This window comes from Syngnathus acus, chromosome 4 (genome assembly GCF_901709675.1).
Source record: "Syngnathus acus chromosome 4, fSynAcu1.2, whole genome shotgun sequence".
NCBI lineage: Eukaryota > Metazoa > Chordata > Actinopteri > Syngnathiformes > Syngnathidae > Syngnathus > Syngnathus acus.
Window position 1 is genome coordinate 8,162,274 of NC_051090.1, and position 17,360 is coordinate 8,179,633.

Sequence of the window (17,360 nt, forward strand, 5' to 3'; positions counted from 1 at the left end):
CAACAACCAAATAAAATGCAAAATCATTCAACATTGTGGTTGATTGCCAATGATGTGACATATACATTTACCAGGGGCGGGGAATTCTACACCAACACTCTAAATCTGTCAAAGCCTTCTTCAAAAGTCCAACTGGTGATTTAGATCCAAGTCAGAACCTGTTTAGCAAAGATACTTCCTCCACAGGTTTGTTGGAGCATTCTACCTGATGTGACCTCTCAAAACAGGTCAAGGGAATGTCAAAATAGAGTGGCCCGATAAACAGTATCTTCCAAGAATATGGATTAATAAGCGCCCCCATGTGAATCCACTTTACCTTTCTAAGGTCTTGCAGAATTGAGTTAATGTAATTTGATCTATAATCACTTAGTCCTAAATCTCTAATGGGATTTGGATGACATTTTTTTTCTATTTATTTGAAGTGATGAGGTCAAGTGACCGTATAAGTTTTGTTTTTCCGTCTGGGAACATAACAGCGTTGCATAATACAGTGACCCAGACACTGCTGATGTTTTAAAGAAGGCTTTTACTTCAAAATTTAAAACAGTTTCCAGGTACTTTAATAACATTGTTGTTAAACGTTGTTTTGTAAAATAGTTTGATCTTGGTGGAAGGCATTTTTGTGTAAATTAGCGACACTCATACATAACAGTGTGGCAAAAGTTTAGAAGAGCTCACTCAAGGACACATTTTCAGAAATAGGCAGATAATAAAAGATTTAATTGGTTCCTTCATTTCACACAATGTGAAGGTGGGGGTACTCCAGACACCCGAATATTTGTATACAAACAAAAAAAAGGCAATTTCCATTTTACATTCCCTTCAAAGACTGCATGATAACAGAACCTAAACTACAGAATGCAGAAAAATATTTTCCTGATTTTATTTTTGAGCAGACAAAATTAAGGGGGAAAAAAAGGTCACTTCAACTGTGACCTTGACTGATGCACTCACTTCTGAGCAAAAGTGCATGACTGCGACAGATCTCATATGTTGATGCGTTTAGACACGGCTCCACCATTTGCAGTGGTGAGTCACACTAGCCTTGGTGCAACATTTGCCTCCCCAGCAACTTTGTCATCAACTTGCTCAAACTTGTCCCTGACTCCTTAACACGTATTTCAGACTTGTCACACTCCTGTAATGGAAAAAATAGACATGTAACTTGAGGTCAGATGATCAGTGGAGGAAAGTATTGACACACCCCACAAATTTCAGAATTGATAAATCATGATCTGAACCCTTCGTTCATTCATTTCCGATTATTTCCATCATTTTATTGTACCACTTAACAGTGGCAGAGTGAGTGAGAACAAAACTGTTCCGCCTTCAACTTAATCAATTTTCAGAAACTAGCCAAACATAGCTGTGGATCTTCCACCATGTTTTACTTGGATATGGAGTTTTTTTTTTTTATCGGTCAGAAATCTGGATTACAATCTCTATTGGAAAATCTCTGTGTGGAATTTTCCCTGTTCTTGCATGAGGTTTTTCCTGAAACTGTTTTCCTCCCACATTCCAAAAACATGTCTCTTATGTTAATTAAATACTATAAATTGCCCATAGTCACTCAAACGGATATGATCGTAAATGTGTCTTGACACCAGCTGCAAAATTGCACTAAAAAAAAGTCAGACTGTTTGTGTATCACTTGAAACGCTGGATTCAGCCAATTTATGTCATAGCTCCTGTCTGTAAACAATCAATTTGCGTCACTTTGAGCCGGTCAGCCGATTTAATCAAATTTCCGCCCGCTTATTGCAAAACACAGCAGTGGCAAAAAATCACAAGCAAATCGTACAGAATGTGAAGTATCCCAACATTACATGACACCACACAAACGAGATCTTGTGCAATCCATTTTCCCATTCAATACTTATTGTTGGGCTACCCGCGTGTTATGAAATGATTACTCACCGTTCAGTCATTTGAAACCACACCTCATAAATACTGCGACTTTACTGTCACAGTTCGTGACGACTGATGACTTGAAAAGTCTGTCACGATGTAGAAACATCTTGGCGTGGAGAAAATTAAACTAATATGCAAACAATATGTTTACTGTAATTAAAATAGTGGATCAATGGTTTCATAAGTTGGAGGAGGTACGTACAAACTAGAAACGAAAAAAACTTTTGCAGGGCTTTTCTATTAATATGGGATTGAGTCAACACCGAATGAGCAAAAATGAATGAACCATCTTGAATTTATCGCATCTGATTTCGGCCGTCAAAGTCAGTTGGCTGCCATCCACACTCACGTTTACATTTTTGGACAATTTAGAACCTTCAATTAGAAAAACATGCATATTTTGAAAATGCTAAAGAAAACTGGAAACCCCAAAGAACAACCACGCAGTTATTGCATTAATAGAAACATGTATTCTCTTTTAGGATATGAAAGATCTATTTTTTAATGAGTAGGTGAAGCAAGAGCGCGCTTCACAACACAACAGAGTGTAAATGGCGCCATCCTGTGGTCAACAATTGCATTTCGGCATTGGTTTTTTTTTCCCCGGGTGGAAAATTATCCAACCACGCATGCGCACTTCAGCGGCCATCTTGGACAGATATAGTGCGCTATCGGGAAAAACCAGCAGGGGGCACTTTTGGCCTTTGCAAATCAAGCTACAGCGCACTAAACTAGAACATTCTCACCGCTAGTTTATTTTAGACTCCATAGAACAACGATAGCACAACTTAGCAGGCGCAAAAGCTGCAAAAGGTGATGACATAAATTTACGCACAGCCTGCGACCCCCGTGAGGATAAGCGGTTCAGATAATATATGAATGAATGGGTAAAAATAAGATTATGGTCAAAGGGTGTAGCGCAGCGTTATAAAGACACAAACGCCCCCGCCCCCTGGTTTATGCTGGTCATGTGGCCTCCTCCACGATTTGGATTCAGGGCTCGGGCAGGCGGGGTTGAGATGGCGGACAATTGCAAACCTGTGTTTTTTGAGAAACAATCATGCGGCTGATGTAATTCTCAGCGATTCCAGTGATTTCTCTGCACTTGATTCCAAACACGACATGGAGGTAACGTCTGACGGAGATGCGGCGGAACGCAGGTGAGTGACAGCAGGGAATGTATCGGGCATGCTGGACTAGTTGACGGCTGACATTCAAAACGCACAGTTTATGAAATATTATTCACGATTGACGACGTGACAACGATTTCCATTATTATGCATTTACACTGGCGCCTGTCAGGTGGCTATAATTTTAAAGCTAACGCCTAGCTCAGCTGCTAGGCTAACTAGCTGTCAGTAATTTTGACAGTTCTCAAGTTGACTGACAGAAACGAGATCCATTTGTTTTATTCGCATGCGCGCGTGTGTGTGGTAGGGCCGTGTATGCACTGGAAGCGATCACTTTTACCTTATTTCATTTGAAACAGTTGTGAATATTAAAACTGTTTTGGAATTTAACTAGTCAGGCCTGGTGGGTGAGTGCCAACACAAACACGCAGGTCAGTCAGTCACAACACTTTTCTGGTGCGGTTGCTTTGGTCTGAATTGCTTTTACATTACAATCGAATGTTATTATCACACTGCAAGCGTTGCAATTTGGGGGAATTTTTCAGCTTTAATTGGTATTAAAAAAAAACCTGTAAATTTGCAAATTTACCAATGCAGAGCTGCAAACAAGCTGTAATTATTATTGTTGATTTTTATTTTATGCCATTGTTGTCTTTCAATGGTAGTGCTTAGGACTGCTACACCATATACATATGCATGCACACAATAAATATACTGTTGCTTTTTAACCATAACAGTCTTGGTTCTGGAATTTCCCTCCTTTGTGTGCAACCCGTGCCCACTTATACACTCAAATTATATGTAGGAGTGTACAATACATCCTTTTTTGAATAGATGCATCATGTGATCTGATAAATTGGTTCTCAGATACAAATCCTGCTGTGCTTTTTGTATGCACCATCCATGGCCTTTAGAGTTTTTTTCTTTTTACAAGTTAACAGCGTCTTTAAGACATGATTGCATTTATTACTGCTGAGTTCAGTCACACGGCCAAGGAGTTGTTGTTAGTGCATATCTGTCCCTTCTCTTCCTGTAGCATATTTCATGACTGACTGTTAAAGAACACATGACTATATGACTAGTGTTTATTAAAGAATTCTCTATCAGTTGTCTGTCACTACAGATAAGGGTTTACGGCTGTATAACAAAACTAAAATAAAGCAAAATTATCGCTTTATGCTTTCAGCAACATGTAGTTTAGTTTAAAAAAAATTTGGCATTGAATTTTAGGTAAAAACTGTATTTTTGAGGATCCTGTTTAAAGGTTTAAAGGGTTTTATGTCATGTCAGGATGATTTTAGTTGTTGTCAGCACTTTGACTCTGATTTCCCTGGAAATGTCTTGAGTAATGAATTCAGTCACAACGCTACAAATGCCAGCACTTTTTCTAAGTCCTTCCTCATTCCTGAACTTCCTCTCCTCATGTTGTTGCACTCAGGCGGGAGCTCTGGAAGTTGTTGTCCAGCCTGAAGACCACAGTGGAGGGCCTCCTGTCTACAAACAACCCCAATGTTTGGTCCCGCTATGGCGGCCTACAGCGCCTGCACAAGGACATGAACAATATTCTCAGTCATGGACTGAAGAATGAGCAGGTTAGACACACAGACCAGGTCAATGTGATGCCCCCTTTTTTTTTGTTTTTTAATAAATATCTTGACAAAAGTTTCATTTTAGCTTGAAATGCATCCAAGTGAGACCGGTTTACTGGGTAATATGTTAGCCATTGACAATACAATTATTGCTTCTCTTTTTGCATCCGCTGTGCGTGGTCATGCAGGTCATTATTTTATGAATGCTAAGAATATTTGTGGTTTATAAAAAAATATATGTCCAAAAGTTCATCTTTTTACGGATGGATTCTCATTTTCAACAAAACACGGTCTGTGAAACTAGTCCAATTTTTATCAGAGCTATTTTAATAGTCTGTTTCAGAGTAATCACAGGTAATTTGTTGAATACACAGGCTGCGATTTAAGTCATATGTTTAATTGAAATTGTAAGGATACAGTATATTAGGTTCGTTACTTTAAAATTGCTCACCTTTGGATGACATCATATGTGACAGCAATTTACAGTAAGTGAGGAGCAGAGGATTTTCAAACTGTCATAAATAAGTGTAGAAATAAACTAGTTTTTCCTGGCAACAAGTTTTTTCCTAATAAGATGAAAAACTGCGGTGCACATTCCATTCTTTTAGTATCATCGCAGTTAATTTTATGATTATCGTGCAGTATTTTTCCTTTTTTACCATCACTGCAACATTTCCATGTATCACAAATGAGGACAAGGAAAATGTCTTAATCAGCCTAAAGGGTTTTGACATTTCTTTACAATTCACTCCCTGTTTCTCGAGAAATAGCAGTTGCGTAAGAGTAGTAGAGTACTGCTGATTCCAAACTGTAATAATTATATCAATATTTGACATTAAAACCAGTTCAACCAGTAACATTGTAACCAAATGCGCAGTGATCAAAATGACATGGTCTTTTGTGATGGCAAACTGAACACAAGGACATTATGTACCGTCCTGTTTTCAGTGCATATAATTTTTTTTTAATTTAGGTTGACCGTAGACAACATTGTCAAATACATTTATGCACAAATTACGTTAAATTTAAGCTTTATGTGTGTGTTGGGGGGGCTTGCAGGTGTATTACAAGCAGAGAGACTACTGGCCGTTTGTCTGGTGTGTACGTCAAATAAGCCCTCAGCTTGCCTCACACGTCGAACAGGTATGTTGTGATACATATACACTCATCGAATTTTTATATGTTCATTTCAGGTACCCTATACATAATAAATTTCAATGTCAATTTCAATACTGTACTTAACCTTTAAAAAAAGTTATCTCTCCTATGACAGTAGGCGGGACCGTTATTGTCCCTCATATAACTAAAATACAGCCAAAATATGAACAGTCAACCGTTGTCTGGTTTATTATCTGGTAGTTGTTTGAATTGTTATCTTGCTGTCCCTATCATCTGCCCACAGTTCAGTCAGCTGGAGCCGGTACTGAGCAGCAGGGTGCAGAGTGCCGGTGAAAGCTACAAGGCAGAGCGCTGGTTGCTTCACAGCTTACAGGTCCACATGCTCTCGGCTCAGCTCAAACCTCTGCTCAGGCATCAGGGACATACAAGAAAGTACTACAATGGTGAGATATTCCTTTGTGAAATTGTGTCCAATTTCCCCTCTCACTCTGTAATCAATTGTTTAATTTTTTCTTTTATATTTATATATATTTTGTAGAAGATGCCTTCTTGCTCAGTGAGCCGCATGTCACCGCCATGTTCCAGTGTCTCGAAGCTGTGGAACAAAATAACCCCAAACTGCTGGCCCAAATAGATACAGTGGGGGTGAGTTTGATGGATTAGGAGTGGTGGTGGTTTGTAATGGTTTTATAATGTACCTTTCATTGATCCCAGATCTAACCTGTTCATATTTCCGTCTCGCAGTTGTCCCCGCTCAAGATTCCGCCGTGCCTCGGCCTCTTGAAGAGCCAGAGCTTGTGTGTTTTGCCCGGCACTGGCGAGCCCTGGAGAAGTGCTGAATCGACACCCATAAAAGAGCCTCTAAACCGGAGGCTCACAGCATCCCACTGCTCACTTAGAGATGTGGCTGCCACGAACACCAACGACAACATGATAGGCGTTGGAAACAGCTCGAGTGAGGAAATATTGCTAATTTGGTATGAATGTGAGAGTGAATGGTTACTAGTCTTGGTTCCCTGCATTTGACTAGTGACATGTCCAAGGTAAACTCCACCTCATGCTCAAAGTCAGATGCAAGAGGCTGCAGCTCACTTGCGTGCTAATGTGGTGTAGAAAATGCTGTAGAAAACAAATGAATGGAATGTTATGGGATGTGTTTTTTGGGTTTGTTTTGTCATCTATGGCTGGCCTTGTGATTTATTTCTGTATCCGGTTTGTTCTGTTGTAGATACTACCTCACAATCCAGCAGCCTAGGTCCTCCCTGGGTGTGTCTGACCAGGCCGGAAGAGAGTGAGCGGGGTGTGACGCCTCCTCAAGGACATGCGTCCATACCCTCCATCTCTCTTTCAGAGTCTCCCTCACCGTCCTCCCCACAGCCTGACACGGGAGATTCAGGTGATGGCGAATACGACGACGGTCCAGAGTACCTGGCCATCGGTAACCTGGGCCAACGAAGTCGCCGCGACACCCAAAGCTCTACACACAGCTCCACGCACAGCGAGCCCAGCAAGAACAAGGACCGGTCCCTGCAGCCAAGTTCTCTGGCTCTACCTCCACTCAGGCGCTCGTCTTTCTCAGAGGGCCAGCGAGAGCTCGGCAGAGGGGTTCGAGGACACACCCGCTCATTTTCTGATACGGGAATCACTCAAAAACTCAGGACAGGTAAATACATCTGAATATTAAACAACAGGAGTGATTCTTGATTGTTTGATCATACGACCTCGCTTTGTGGAATGTTTTATGATGGCACAATCAGGTAGATAGTATTTAAATTGCAATCAGTGTTCTGATTATTAGCTGAATCAATAGTCAAAATACACGATACATTAATTACATCATGGGATGTAAGAATCCTTTTTTCAAAGTTCTGAACTTCTGCTTTCTTACCAAAATAATACAGCATGGAAAAGTTGGAGCTAAACTTCCCATCTAACCCCCCTGCTGGTTGCATCCCAGCAGTGCACTCTGTTTCATTTAGAGAAAGCATCAATTATGATCCAAATGGTATACACTATGGAATAATATGACATGGTATGATTTACATTTGACTTTGCTTAGAAACAATATCAAATTCAGCTTTAAGAAAGTTCAAATTTGTTTAAGAGATGACTTGTAGACTAATCTTTTCTCAAACCTAAAACGTCTATACAGTAGTTTCTTTGCTCCCACTGGTTTCCCCTTCTTGGTAACATGCTGTCCTTCTGCTCTACCTCTTTTTTCCTACTGTTTGCAAGAAGAAGGGGCCCACCGGAAAATCACCGTAATAATTGAGGATCCGGTAGCAGGTTGTCAGCGCAGTTGCACTGTACTCAGTCACTTGAACCCTTCCATCCTTTTTTTTTTTTTCCTTCGCATGTGGACGAACATTCCTCATCCCTTGCATATAATTCCATTTGTGTTTTGAGATTGTTCATTTTCAGGACATCATATTCATCATATTTTCTGTTGTGCATTCCGCAGTGATTCTTACATGCTCATGAGTCATTGAGTTAGTCTTCAATGCAAAAATGTGGAGCAGAAGTTATTTCAGCTCTTGATAATCTGCACAACAATGTTTTTAAACGAAGTTCATATCAAATCTCGGCAGCCATGATTTTGTGTCTGCATGCAAACAAAAAACTTTCATTTGGTGAAAAACCAAAATCACCTGTTTGTTTTCCAAACTTCATAAATGTTGTGGATTAAATGATGGTGAAAGTCTGCAGCACTAAATATGGATACTTTATCCCTCAGAAACGAGGAGCGAAGACTGCTGCATTAAGGAGTTCAACCCTTTCTCACCTCCGTGCAGTGACATCAGCACGCCCACTTCCCTTTACATGGAATCTCGTGAGTTTAAATGTCCTGACGCAGCGTATCTTGCTCAGCTTGTATAAAAGGAATAGGATGTTATGACATTTTAAGTGTTTTTAATAGCGCTACTGCCAATGTTGAACTTTTGCTGACAGGCAAACTAATCAGCAAGTCATTTGAATTAGTGTTTCGTCACAAAATTGCAGTTCTTGCCTCTGTTATTTTATGCATTTATAAGCCACAGTTTATAGTCATATGTATATTGAACTCATAATGGTTTATTGGTATATTGAATGATTTGATGGCATTCTGTTTTTGAGTACCGTAATTTTCGGACTATAAGCCGCGGTTTTTTTTCATATTTTGGGTGGGGGGGCGACTTATACTCAGGAGCGATTTATATACATATATATGTTTTTTTTTCACTTTTTTGGGCATTTTATGGCTGGTGCGACTTGTACTCCGGTGCGACTTATAGTCCGAAAATTACGGTACTTTTATTTTTCTGGTTGCTTCAGATCCGTCCCAGTACAGCAAGACCGCAGATGGTTTGTTCAGGAAGCCATCAAAAGGCCAGAGCCTCATCAGCTACTTGTCAGAGCAGGACTTTGGCAGCTGTGCTGACCTTGAAAAGGTTAATAGCGCTTGATTCTGAACTCAGAATATTGCGTTTACATACCCCATGACAAAAATGGCCACCTTCTAAAACGAGCTTCTGTTTCCTTTTTCATCATGTAGGAGAACGCTCACTTCAGCATCTCCGAGTCCCTTATTGCAGCCATCGAGCTGATGAAGTACAACCTGCGGCGTCAGCAGGAGGAGGGTGACGAGGAAGGAGACAGCGACTCTGAGATTCAGCAGCTCAAGCAGAAGATCCGCTTGCGAAGGCAGCAGATCCGTCGCAGCCGCCTGCCCCCCTGCACAACGCCCCACCACTGTAAGCTGCAGTTGTATATACAGTGACTAATTCCATTTTTCTAATAATTAGTGATAAACTGCCAACAAATGAAAAACAATTCATAATATTGCTTTGTAGTGTTTCATTCAACGGATAGCAGCGGTTCAAGGAGGAGCTCCCAGGACTCCCATCAGGGCCTATCCGACTCCGACTCTGCAGAGGAGGTGGAGGAGTGTGAATTACGGGGTACGAAGATGGACGCAGTTGAATTCAATCATTGATGAGGAAGCCCACATTCATAACCCAATCATCACATTGTCGTCATACTGCTAACTAACCATGTCACCATTAATTATTTACCCTACATGGTGAATGTTAAGGTTGGAGAATAACTGGGTTGAAGAGTTTGTTGTGTCTTTGGGGCTTGGTGACAGTGTGTGTTTTGTGTGCGTGTGTGTATTTCATGCAACTCAAGCAACATTTATTTGTTTGTGTTTTTAATGTGGGTGCGGTGTGGTGACGGTGGTGCTGAGTGTGTTAGTTTTTGTCCCTCAGATGGCTGTGAGGGTCCAGTCCCTGCTGGCGGTGTCTCAGAATGGCCTCTCCTTGTCACTTGCCTCGCTCTTCTCAGGTATCTGCTGGCTGTTGAGGGGCGGGGTTCCTCGGGAAAGGAAACGTGCTTCTTGACTCCAAACTGAGAAGATCTGTTTCATAGGCTTACTTCAAAGATGACAATTGACTGATTTAAAAAACAAAACCAAAAAAAAACCAACACCACAAAAGAATGAGAGAAAATGTTTATTTTCATTTTGGAGTCAAGCTGGCAAGTTTTTGTACAGGTACTTCGGTGTTTTTGGAGGGTGTGGATGCGTGTGAGGCGACTGGTTAGTTAGAGCATCTGTATAGCTGCCATCCATTCGCTTTGTGTGTCCTTGTTCGCTTTGCAAGCCTTTCCCAGGCCTACTGGGGGCCTAGTAGCTGTCACGCACATGATCATTCCTCGCTTTTATCCATATCAATTCTGACTGCTTTTTGTTTTAAGTTATCTAGTGAAATGCCCATTTCAGTCACCCTTTTAGTATCATCTCAGGAAAACTAACTAGTACAAGGGCTCCTCGGTTTGCGAGTTCTGTTCATGTGACGCAAATTTTGAACGCAAATCCGAATGTTCCATGGTCTTTCACCAAATTACACTAACACATTCTTGATTGCAGTGAACACGCTATAAATAGAAAATCGAATAGAAAACATTAAGTACGGCTGTAAATGAAATTTCTTCCCACATGACTATGTACTCTTACTTTTAAGCCTGCACTAACTGAGGACCTCTTGTTCTGTATATCAAAATTCTAATAACTGGATGGATGGATCTGTAAATTAAGTCTTAGTTGATATAGCATTACATCATTACTATATTATAATTTATGTTGATGTTCTGCTTTGCCAAATGTGTCATCATATCTGTGGTAAAATATTTACTAAGTGCTTGCAGATGTATATGGTATTAGTATAGTTTGTCCTCCTAACATGACTTGTCCCGATGGGTTTCGTTGTCATTTTTAATGTTGTTTTGTGTTCCAGAAGCAGACATAAAGCGCAGCGTAAGCACCAGCAAGTCTTTTCTGAGCTCAGATTCCATGTAAGTGAAAATACATTCTTGGAGCTCACCAGATATTTAGCTGCACCTGCACAATTCTATAAAATCCATAAACTAACGACTCCAAATTAACAGTGCAGAAAATTGCGTTACTGTCTGCAAAAGGCATATTTAAAGGTGACACAGGTGATGTAGTATTGCGACATTGCAAGTTTTATCAGTATATGTATGCCTAGCTTCTGTTCTGTAGCACTTTGAGATTCCTATGAAATGTGAAGTGTGTCACAAATAAAATATTATTATTATTTATGTAAAAGTATTTTTTTTCTTTTTGTTCCTGCATCCATCCTCCTCCAGTTCCACCTCCTTCCTTCAATCCAACTCAGCCGAGTCGGTCGCCATGGGTTTGCTCCGACAGTTTGAGGGCATGCAGCTTCCGGCCGCTTCCGAGCTTGACTGGCTGGTTCCAGAACATGATGCCCCACAGAAAGTATGTTCCTGCTCACATGTGCAACATTGGCAACACTACTACTAGATTCATAACTCCACTTGTCGGATGTTTCTCAGCTGTTGCCCATCCCAGACTCACTTCCCATCTCTCCTGATGACGGTGAGCATGCAGACGTCTATAAGCTAAGGATTCGGGTACGAGGGAACTTGGAGTGGGCGCCGCCCCGACCACAAATTATCTTCAACATTCACCCTCCACCAAAGTACGTCAGCAACACTTTTCTTTTGTTTGGTTTGCCTACAGTTTGCTGTTTGAAAACTGCTTTTATGCTCAAATAAATTAAATAAGCTCATTTAATGTTCTGTCAGGAGGAAGATCATCGTGGCGAAACAGAATTACCGCTGTGCTGGTTGTGGGACTCGCATTGACCCAGGTACAGTATGCTACTACAGCTGTTTCAATGCTGATTCTGGTTTTCATCACTGGTACATTTCTATAACAACCTTTTCATTTTTTTGGGCACAGATTATATTAAAAGACTACGTTACTGCGAGTACCTCGGGCGTTACTTCTGCCAGTGCTGCCATGAAAATGCGCAAGTTGTGGTTCCCAGTCGAATTCTGATCAAGTGGGACTTCAGCAAATACCATGTGAGCAACTTTGCCCGTGACTTGCTGAGCAAGATTGCTGGAGACCCACTCTTCAATCCGAATGACATCAACAGCAACCTTTACAAGAAAGTTAAAGCTCTGGAGTCTGTTAGGGTGAGCCATCATAATGAACTTTACACGGTTTGCAACAAGTTGAAAACGTTGTGTAAGCATTGGCTGTTGACAAAATACGATTGCTGAGTGTGAAAGATCCTGATTGGGTAATGGAAGCGGCGTGGCTAGTGATTACTAGGTTGGGAACGCAGAATGAATGAAACCATTCATGTAATTTACTTAAGTTCTGCCTACAGCATACGACAACTTTATTCTTTAACACATAAATACATTACGCTGTTATTCAATTTTTTTAAACTCCGCCTATTCTCCTTTTCTAGGTTTTGAGAATGCAGCTGTTTCATATGAAAACTCTCTTCAAGACATGTCGCTTTTCAAAAGAGTAAGCCTTGTGTTGCTTTGACATCCACACATCATTTGCGCCGCAATGTCACTTCTTGTTATCACTTCAACAATCTGTGTATGCTTGTCATCTCTCAGGGTTCTCGAGCAGTTTGACAGTCTGCCCTGTCACCTGACGGAGGACCTGCACCTTTTTTCCCTGAATGACCTTCTGTCTGTGCGCAATGGAGAATTGGCCCCCCGAATGAAGGAGTTACTTAAACTCGGCACTGTGCATGTAGCAGGCTGCGTGGTAAGAAAACATTTTAATGATCTTTTTTGTTGTCACTTATTTATAGCCGATGTTCAGGGTTTTATGTACTTGTTCCTGTTCAGTCTCCATGTCTCTTCAGTCTCCATTAGCAAATCTTGCAGGGATTATAAAGACACCTTTGTGATTAAATTGAATCATGATCGAAATAGAAATGATCTGCTCCTGACACCGGAATATCTTTATTTTGTTCATCAGTGTTGAGTATGAATGCTCGTGCTCACCTGTGTTTTGATCTTCTCCAGTTGTGCCAGGCAAAGGGCTTCGTGTGTGAGTTCTGTGGCAACGAGAAAGACATCATCTTCCCCTTCCAACTGAGCAAGTGCCAACGCTGCGAAGGTGAGCCCTCTCTGCTGGTAGCAAGCCTGGGCGGCCTACGAGTGCCCCCTCGTCTGAGCTCAGCTCCCGCTATCTGGATAGACTGGAAAATCTCCAAACCTCGTAGGCTGGCAAGGGCCCTCTCCAAGGATCGAAGGGAGGGCGAGGGGGGGGAGGAGAATTTGGATTTGTCCGAGGGTGCGGACAGCGAGGACCAAGAGGAATCGACAGACCAAATAGAAGAGAGAATGGAAAAAGCAGGAATATTTCATCATTTCTCTCCTGGGAAATTTATCAAAGCTTTTCCCCGGCACCACGGACATGAAGATGAGCAGGAGGTGACAGAAGAAAGCGAGTCTGAGAATGAGGGAGAGAAAGAGCATGACAATAGAAGTGAGGAAAGAGATGAGGTTTTCAGCAAAGGCGGGTCTAAGAGTGAGGAAGGGGAAGAGGATCATGCTAAAAAAAACAGTTTACTTAAAATTCTCCACTTAGAGCGACTGACGCAGAGTCTCTCAAAGAGTAACAAAAAGAACAGTGACAGCGAGATGTGTAGCAGCCAGGACAGTTTAGAGGAACTGGGAACAGGCCAAGGGAGGAAGGACCGATGGTTCGGACGTCTACGCCGGACCTTCTCTAAAGGCGAGGGCGTAACGGAAGCCAAAGAAGAAGTAAAACATGAAGAGCCTGAGCGAGTATTATCTGAGCCAGTAGGGGGCAGTATGGAGATGGCAAAGGGGGCAGACGTTAGAGAAGCTGAGGCGAATATGGGACAAGTGGAGAAAGTGACAGACAAAGACAGCGGCAATAAGGATGACAGACAAGTGGATTCAGTCCCCATTCAAACCAACTGGCGAGCTCGAAAGACTCGCAGAGCCCGCCGAGTCACGAGAAGCAAACAGAACTGTGAGGGGAGCGAGGGGGATAGCAAGATGACGGGGGCCACTGAAAACGATGTTCATGGATGAGAAAGAACAGAATCATTCATACCCTGGCCATATTTTAAGTGACTGATTTCATTTGGTGACTGGTTTTTATCAAGTTTATTTTCCATTTTTTCTTAAACCAATGAAACAGTTCAGGGCTCTCTTATTTATTGTGTTTGCCTTTTCTATGTGGGAAGCATTACACCAGATATTTTTCAATTACTTTCTGAAAGATAAAGCAAGTTGACTTTTTTTAATTGGGCATTTTTCAATCCGGCAAAGTTGCAATAACACACAGATTTACAAAAATGGTTTGAAATCTTAATTTTAAGGTAAGTTGTCATCTTTTAGATGCTTCCTTTATTCACTGTTAAGTAGTCATTTCAGTTCTTCTGTCGTGTGGTAGTTTTCCCATTTCCCAACTCTCAGCGCTTTGGTGGTGGAGGATTATTAGATTTTGGTCAGATGGCTAGTGAATGCGCAGGTTGTGGACTGGCAATATTTTTTGGCATTTTTTGACTTGAGGTGGCGTTGTGCTTATTTAGGCTGCAGTGTCCTCCATTTCCTTGCCTTCAGGCTTTTCCTTTTCCGGGTAACTGTGTTTTAAGGAAGCCAAGACTTAAAAACAAACATTGGAGCACATTTCCAAATATGTTAAAGAGGAGTCAACATCCTGTAGTCTTGGCAAAAGAAAGTCTTCAATATATTGTTGCTATTCTATGCAAAATAATTATGAACATTTCTACAGTGATTGAATATGATTGAAATATATGTACTTGACAAGTCAATGGCATTTGAAAGTATAATCAAGGTCTTATTTTTTGAGAATCACTTGGAAGTCTATTACAGGCTCTTCAGATACCACTTTTTAACAAAACCAACAAAAGTCCTAATTTACACGATTGTGTGCTCAATCCCTCTGTCAGATAATGACTTTAGCGATGCGTAGTGTGACATGCAGTACTTGTCGAAATGCGGCATTTGCTGAAAACTCAAAAGGGCGTGAAAAGTGAGACAGATGTTAAACCTATTAAAATCCCATAAACAGCAAGCACCCTCTGTTATAGCTTACGGTGTCTAAAGATCAGAATGGTGACACAGAAAGAGATGGAAAAATGGCGGCTTGAAAGGGCCAAATATTTACTTCTTCATTTCACTTGGAACATTTCCTAGCATGTTGCACTTTTATTCAATATAACTGTTTGGTAGTGTCTCAATCATGAAGATTTATGTTTATTTTAGTTTGAATGTTTAGTTTGAATTTTTTTTTCTATTTTTGCATTCCCATGCTGTTTGAGCTTCATTCCACATGAACATGAAATAAACACCTCTTAGAATCTTGTTTTTTTTTTGTCAGTCCCTCATAGCTGGTCATGAGTGTGGAAGTTGTGTTTCTGCTGTGTAGTGGGTGAGGGATTGGATGTGTCTGAATTAGTTAAAAGCGCGGTCGACAATGCCATGTTCCTGCTTGCTCTTCCCTCCTGCCTCTCTGTTTCTCACCATTGCACCTTTTTATAGTCTGCCTCGCATTCTGATTGGCTGCCACGATTCCCCTAAGGCAAAACTGGTTGGACTGGTTATTGTTGACTTTGTTTGACGCCGCTGTTATGTTCCTCGTCAACTAACTTGTTTTTGTATCATTTCTCCAACCAGACTGCCACGCTTGTTACCACAGAGTCTGCTTCAGAGCCACCAAGGACTGCCCTCGTTGTCAGAGGCTGGCCCAGCGCCGCGTGATGATGGCACGCAGGAACATGGAGCAGCAAGAGGACGAGGGCGGTGGAACTTAGTAGGAAAATGCAAAGCTGAGAAGTTGACGAGGAGCACAATGTGACTGATTCTTATGCCTCCGTTTCACCCGTTTATCATGTGCTTTTGTCCAACTAACTACTGTTTGTCACAAAGCAACTTTCACTCTAGTAGCACTTAACACTGGAGAACGCGTCCAATGTGAAAAAGGAGATTTGTGCACCTTTTGTGAGAAGTGAGTGTTTGCTGCTCTACCACGTGAGATGTTCCTCTACTAGAAAGGCAAGCTATGATACACAATTGTCAGTTTCATTGGCACTTAATTTGTTTTTCTCTGCAGTAAAACACGCACACAGCTGATAACCCAGGGTTGATATTTGTCTATTATGATTTTTTTTTAGCTCTTGCCAACAGTTGCTTTTCCGTGCTTCTGTCATATTTTGGACAAGTAGTTTTGATTTAAAAACAATGAATGATTTAAAAGAAAATGATCAAATATATAAAAAAAAAAAAGAACCTTTATGATTGATTTTCAATGTACATTCCTCCCTTTATTATGTTTTAATGGATAATACTTTTTTTTAGTGTTTTAAGCCATAGACACCTGTGCCTCGAGACCAAAAAAATTGGCAGGGCTATCTTGCCTTGTTAACCGTCGAGCTTAGGAGCCTCCAAAGATGGGGAAGAACCTACAATAAAGGTACAACCACAGCAGAGTTTGTTCGTAAGCTCAAAATTTGGGACAGAATTTTGCTGCATTTTAAACTGCTAAAGCCAGGGCAGAGTTAAAGCTAACTGTCTTGAATTGGTCCAGTGAGATTTCAGGGGGATGTAAACAATCTAGATGCGCTCATTAGTTTATTCCCCTTTGCATTGTGTATTTTATTTTTTCATTAGACTGACTTGAATTAGTGTGCAATTCTACCTGCTGTACTTTATGCATGGTTTACACAAGTCTAAATAGCACTTAACATTTTCCTCAAATGCCACTGAATTGGCATTCTTAGAGAAATTCCATTTTATTGCACTGACTTTTTTGTGGGGGAGGGTGGATAGACATGTCACTTGTGGGATTAGTTTCTGATGTTCATCAGAACATCATTCTTCACTCTCCCATCACAGGGGTGAACAAGAGTATTAATGCGCTCTATCCCAAATGCACAATGTCAACTGAATCCAAATCCAATCTTAAATGGCCCTTTGTTTTATTTTTATTTTCTAAAAAAAAATGGTTATCCCACAAATCAAGACAATAACAACAGAGAAAATATTGGTAAATATTACTTGTCCTTTATTCAAACAGTCATGTTGATCTGTTTGGTCCTATATGTAGGCCTGCTCGAAGAAGCCCCAAATCATCCTTAATGAAATCTGTCCACTAGCATCACAGAGACCAACTTAACATGAATTTTCAACATAGCCTTTTCTGCTTATAGTGGAGGTTTAAGGCAGCACTCCTGTGTGTGATTCCAAGTCTACTAGAGATGAATTTATTTTCTAA

General features: G+C 41.0%; 1 protein-coding gene across 1 annotated transcript; it reads left to right on the forward strand.

Moving 5' to 3' along the window:
- The first annotated feature begins 2,679 nt into the window (after positions 1–2,679).
- On the forward strand, positions 2,680–17,088 carry LOC119121534 (run domain Beclin-1-interacting and cysteine-rich domain-containing protein-like). Its single transcript, XM_037249157.1, is given in 23 exon segments — positions 2,680–3,071; positions 4,480–4,633; positions 5,690–5,773; positions 6,033–6,192; positions 6,288–6,394; positions 6,494–6,704; positions 6,978–7,412; positions 7,988–8,035; positions 8,484–8,579; positions 9,062–9,177; positions 9,282–9,480; positions 9,580–9,687; positions 9,997–10,010; positions 10,012–10,072; positions 11,023–11,080; positions 11,396–11,528; positions 11,606–11,751; positions 11,858–11,922; positions 12,015–12,253; positions 12,535–12,596; positions 12,695–12,848; positions 13,112–13,205; positions 15,764–17,088. Coding segments are annotated over 23 exon segments (2,919 nt in total). The 5' UTR covers positions 2,680–3,033; the 3' UTR covers positions 15,901–17,088.
- The last annotated feature ends 272 nt before the right edge of the window (positions 17,089–17,360 follow it).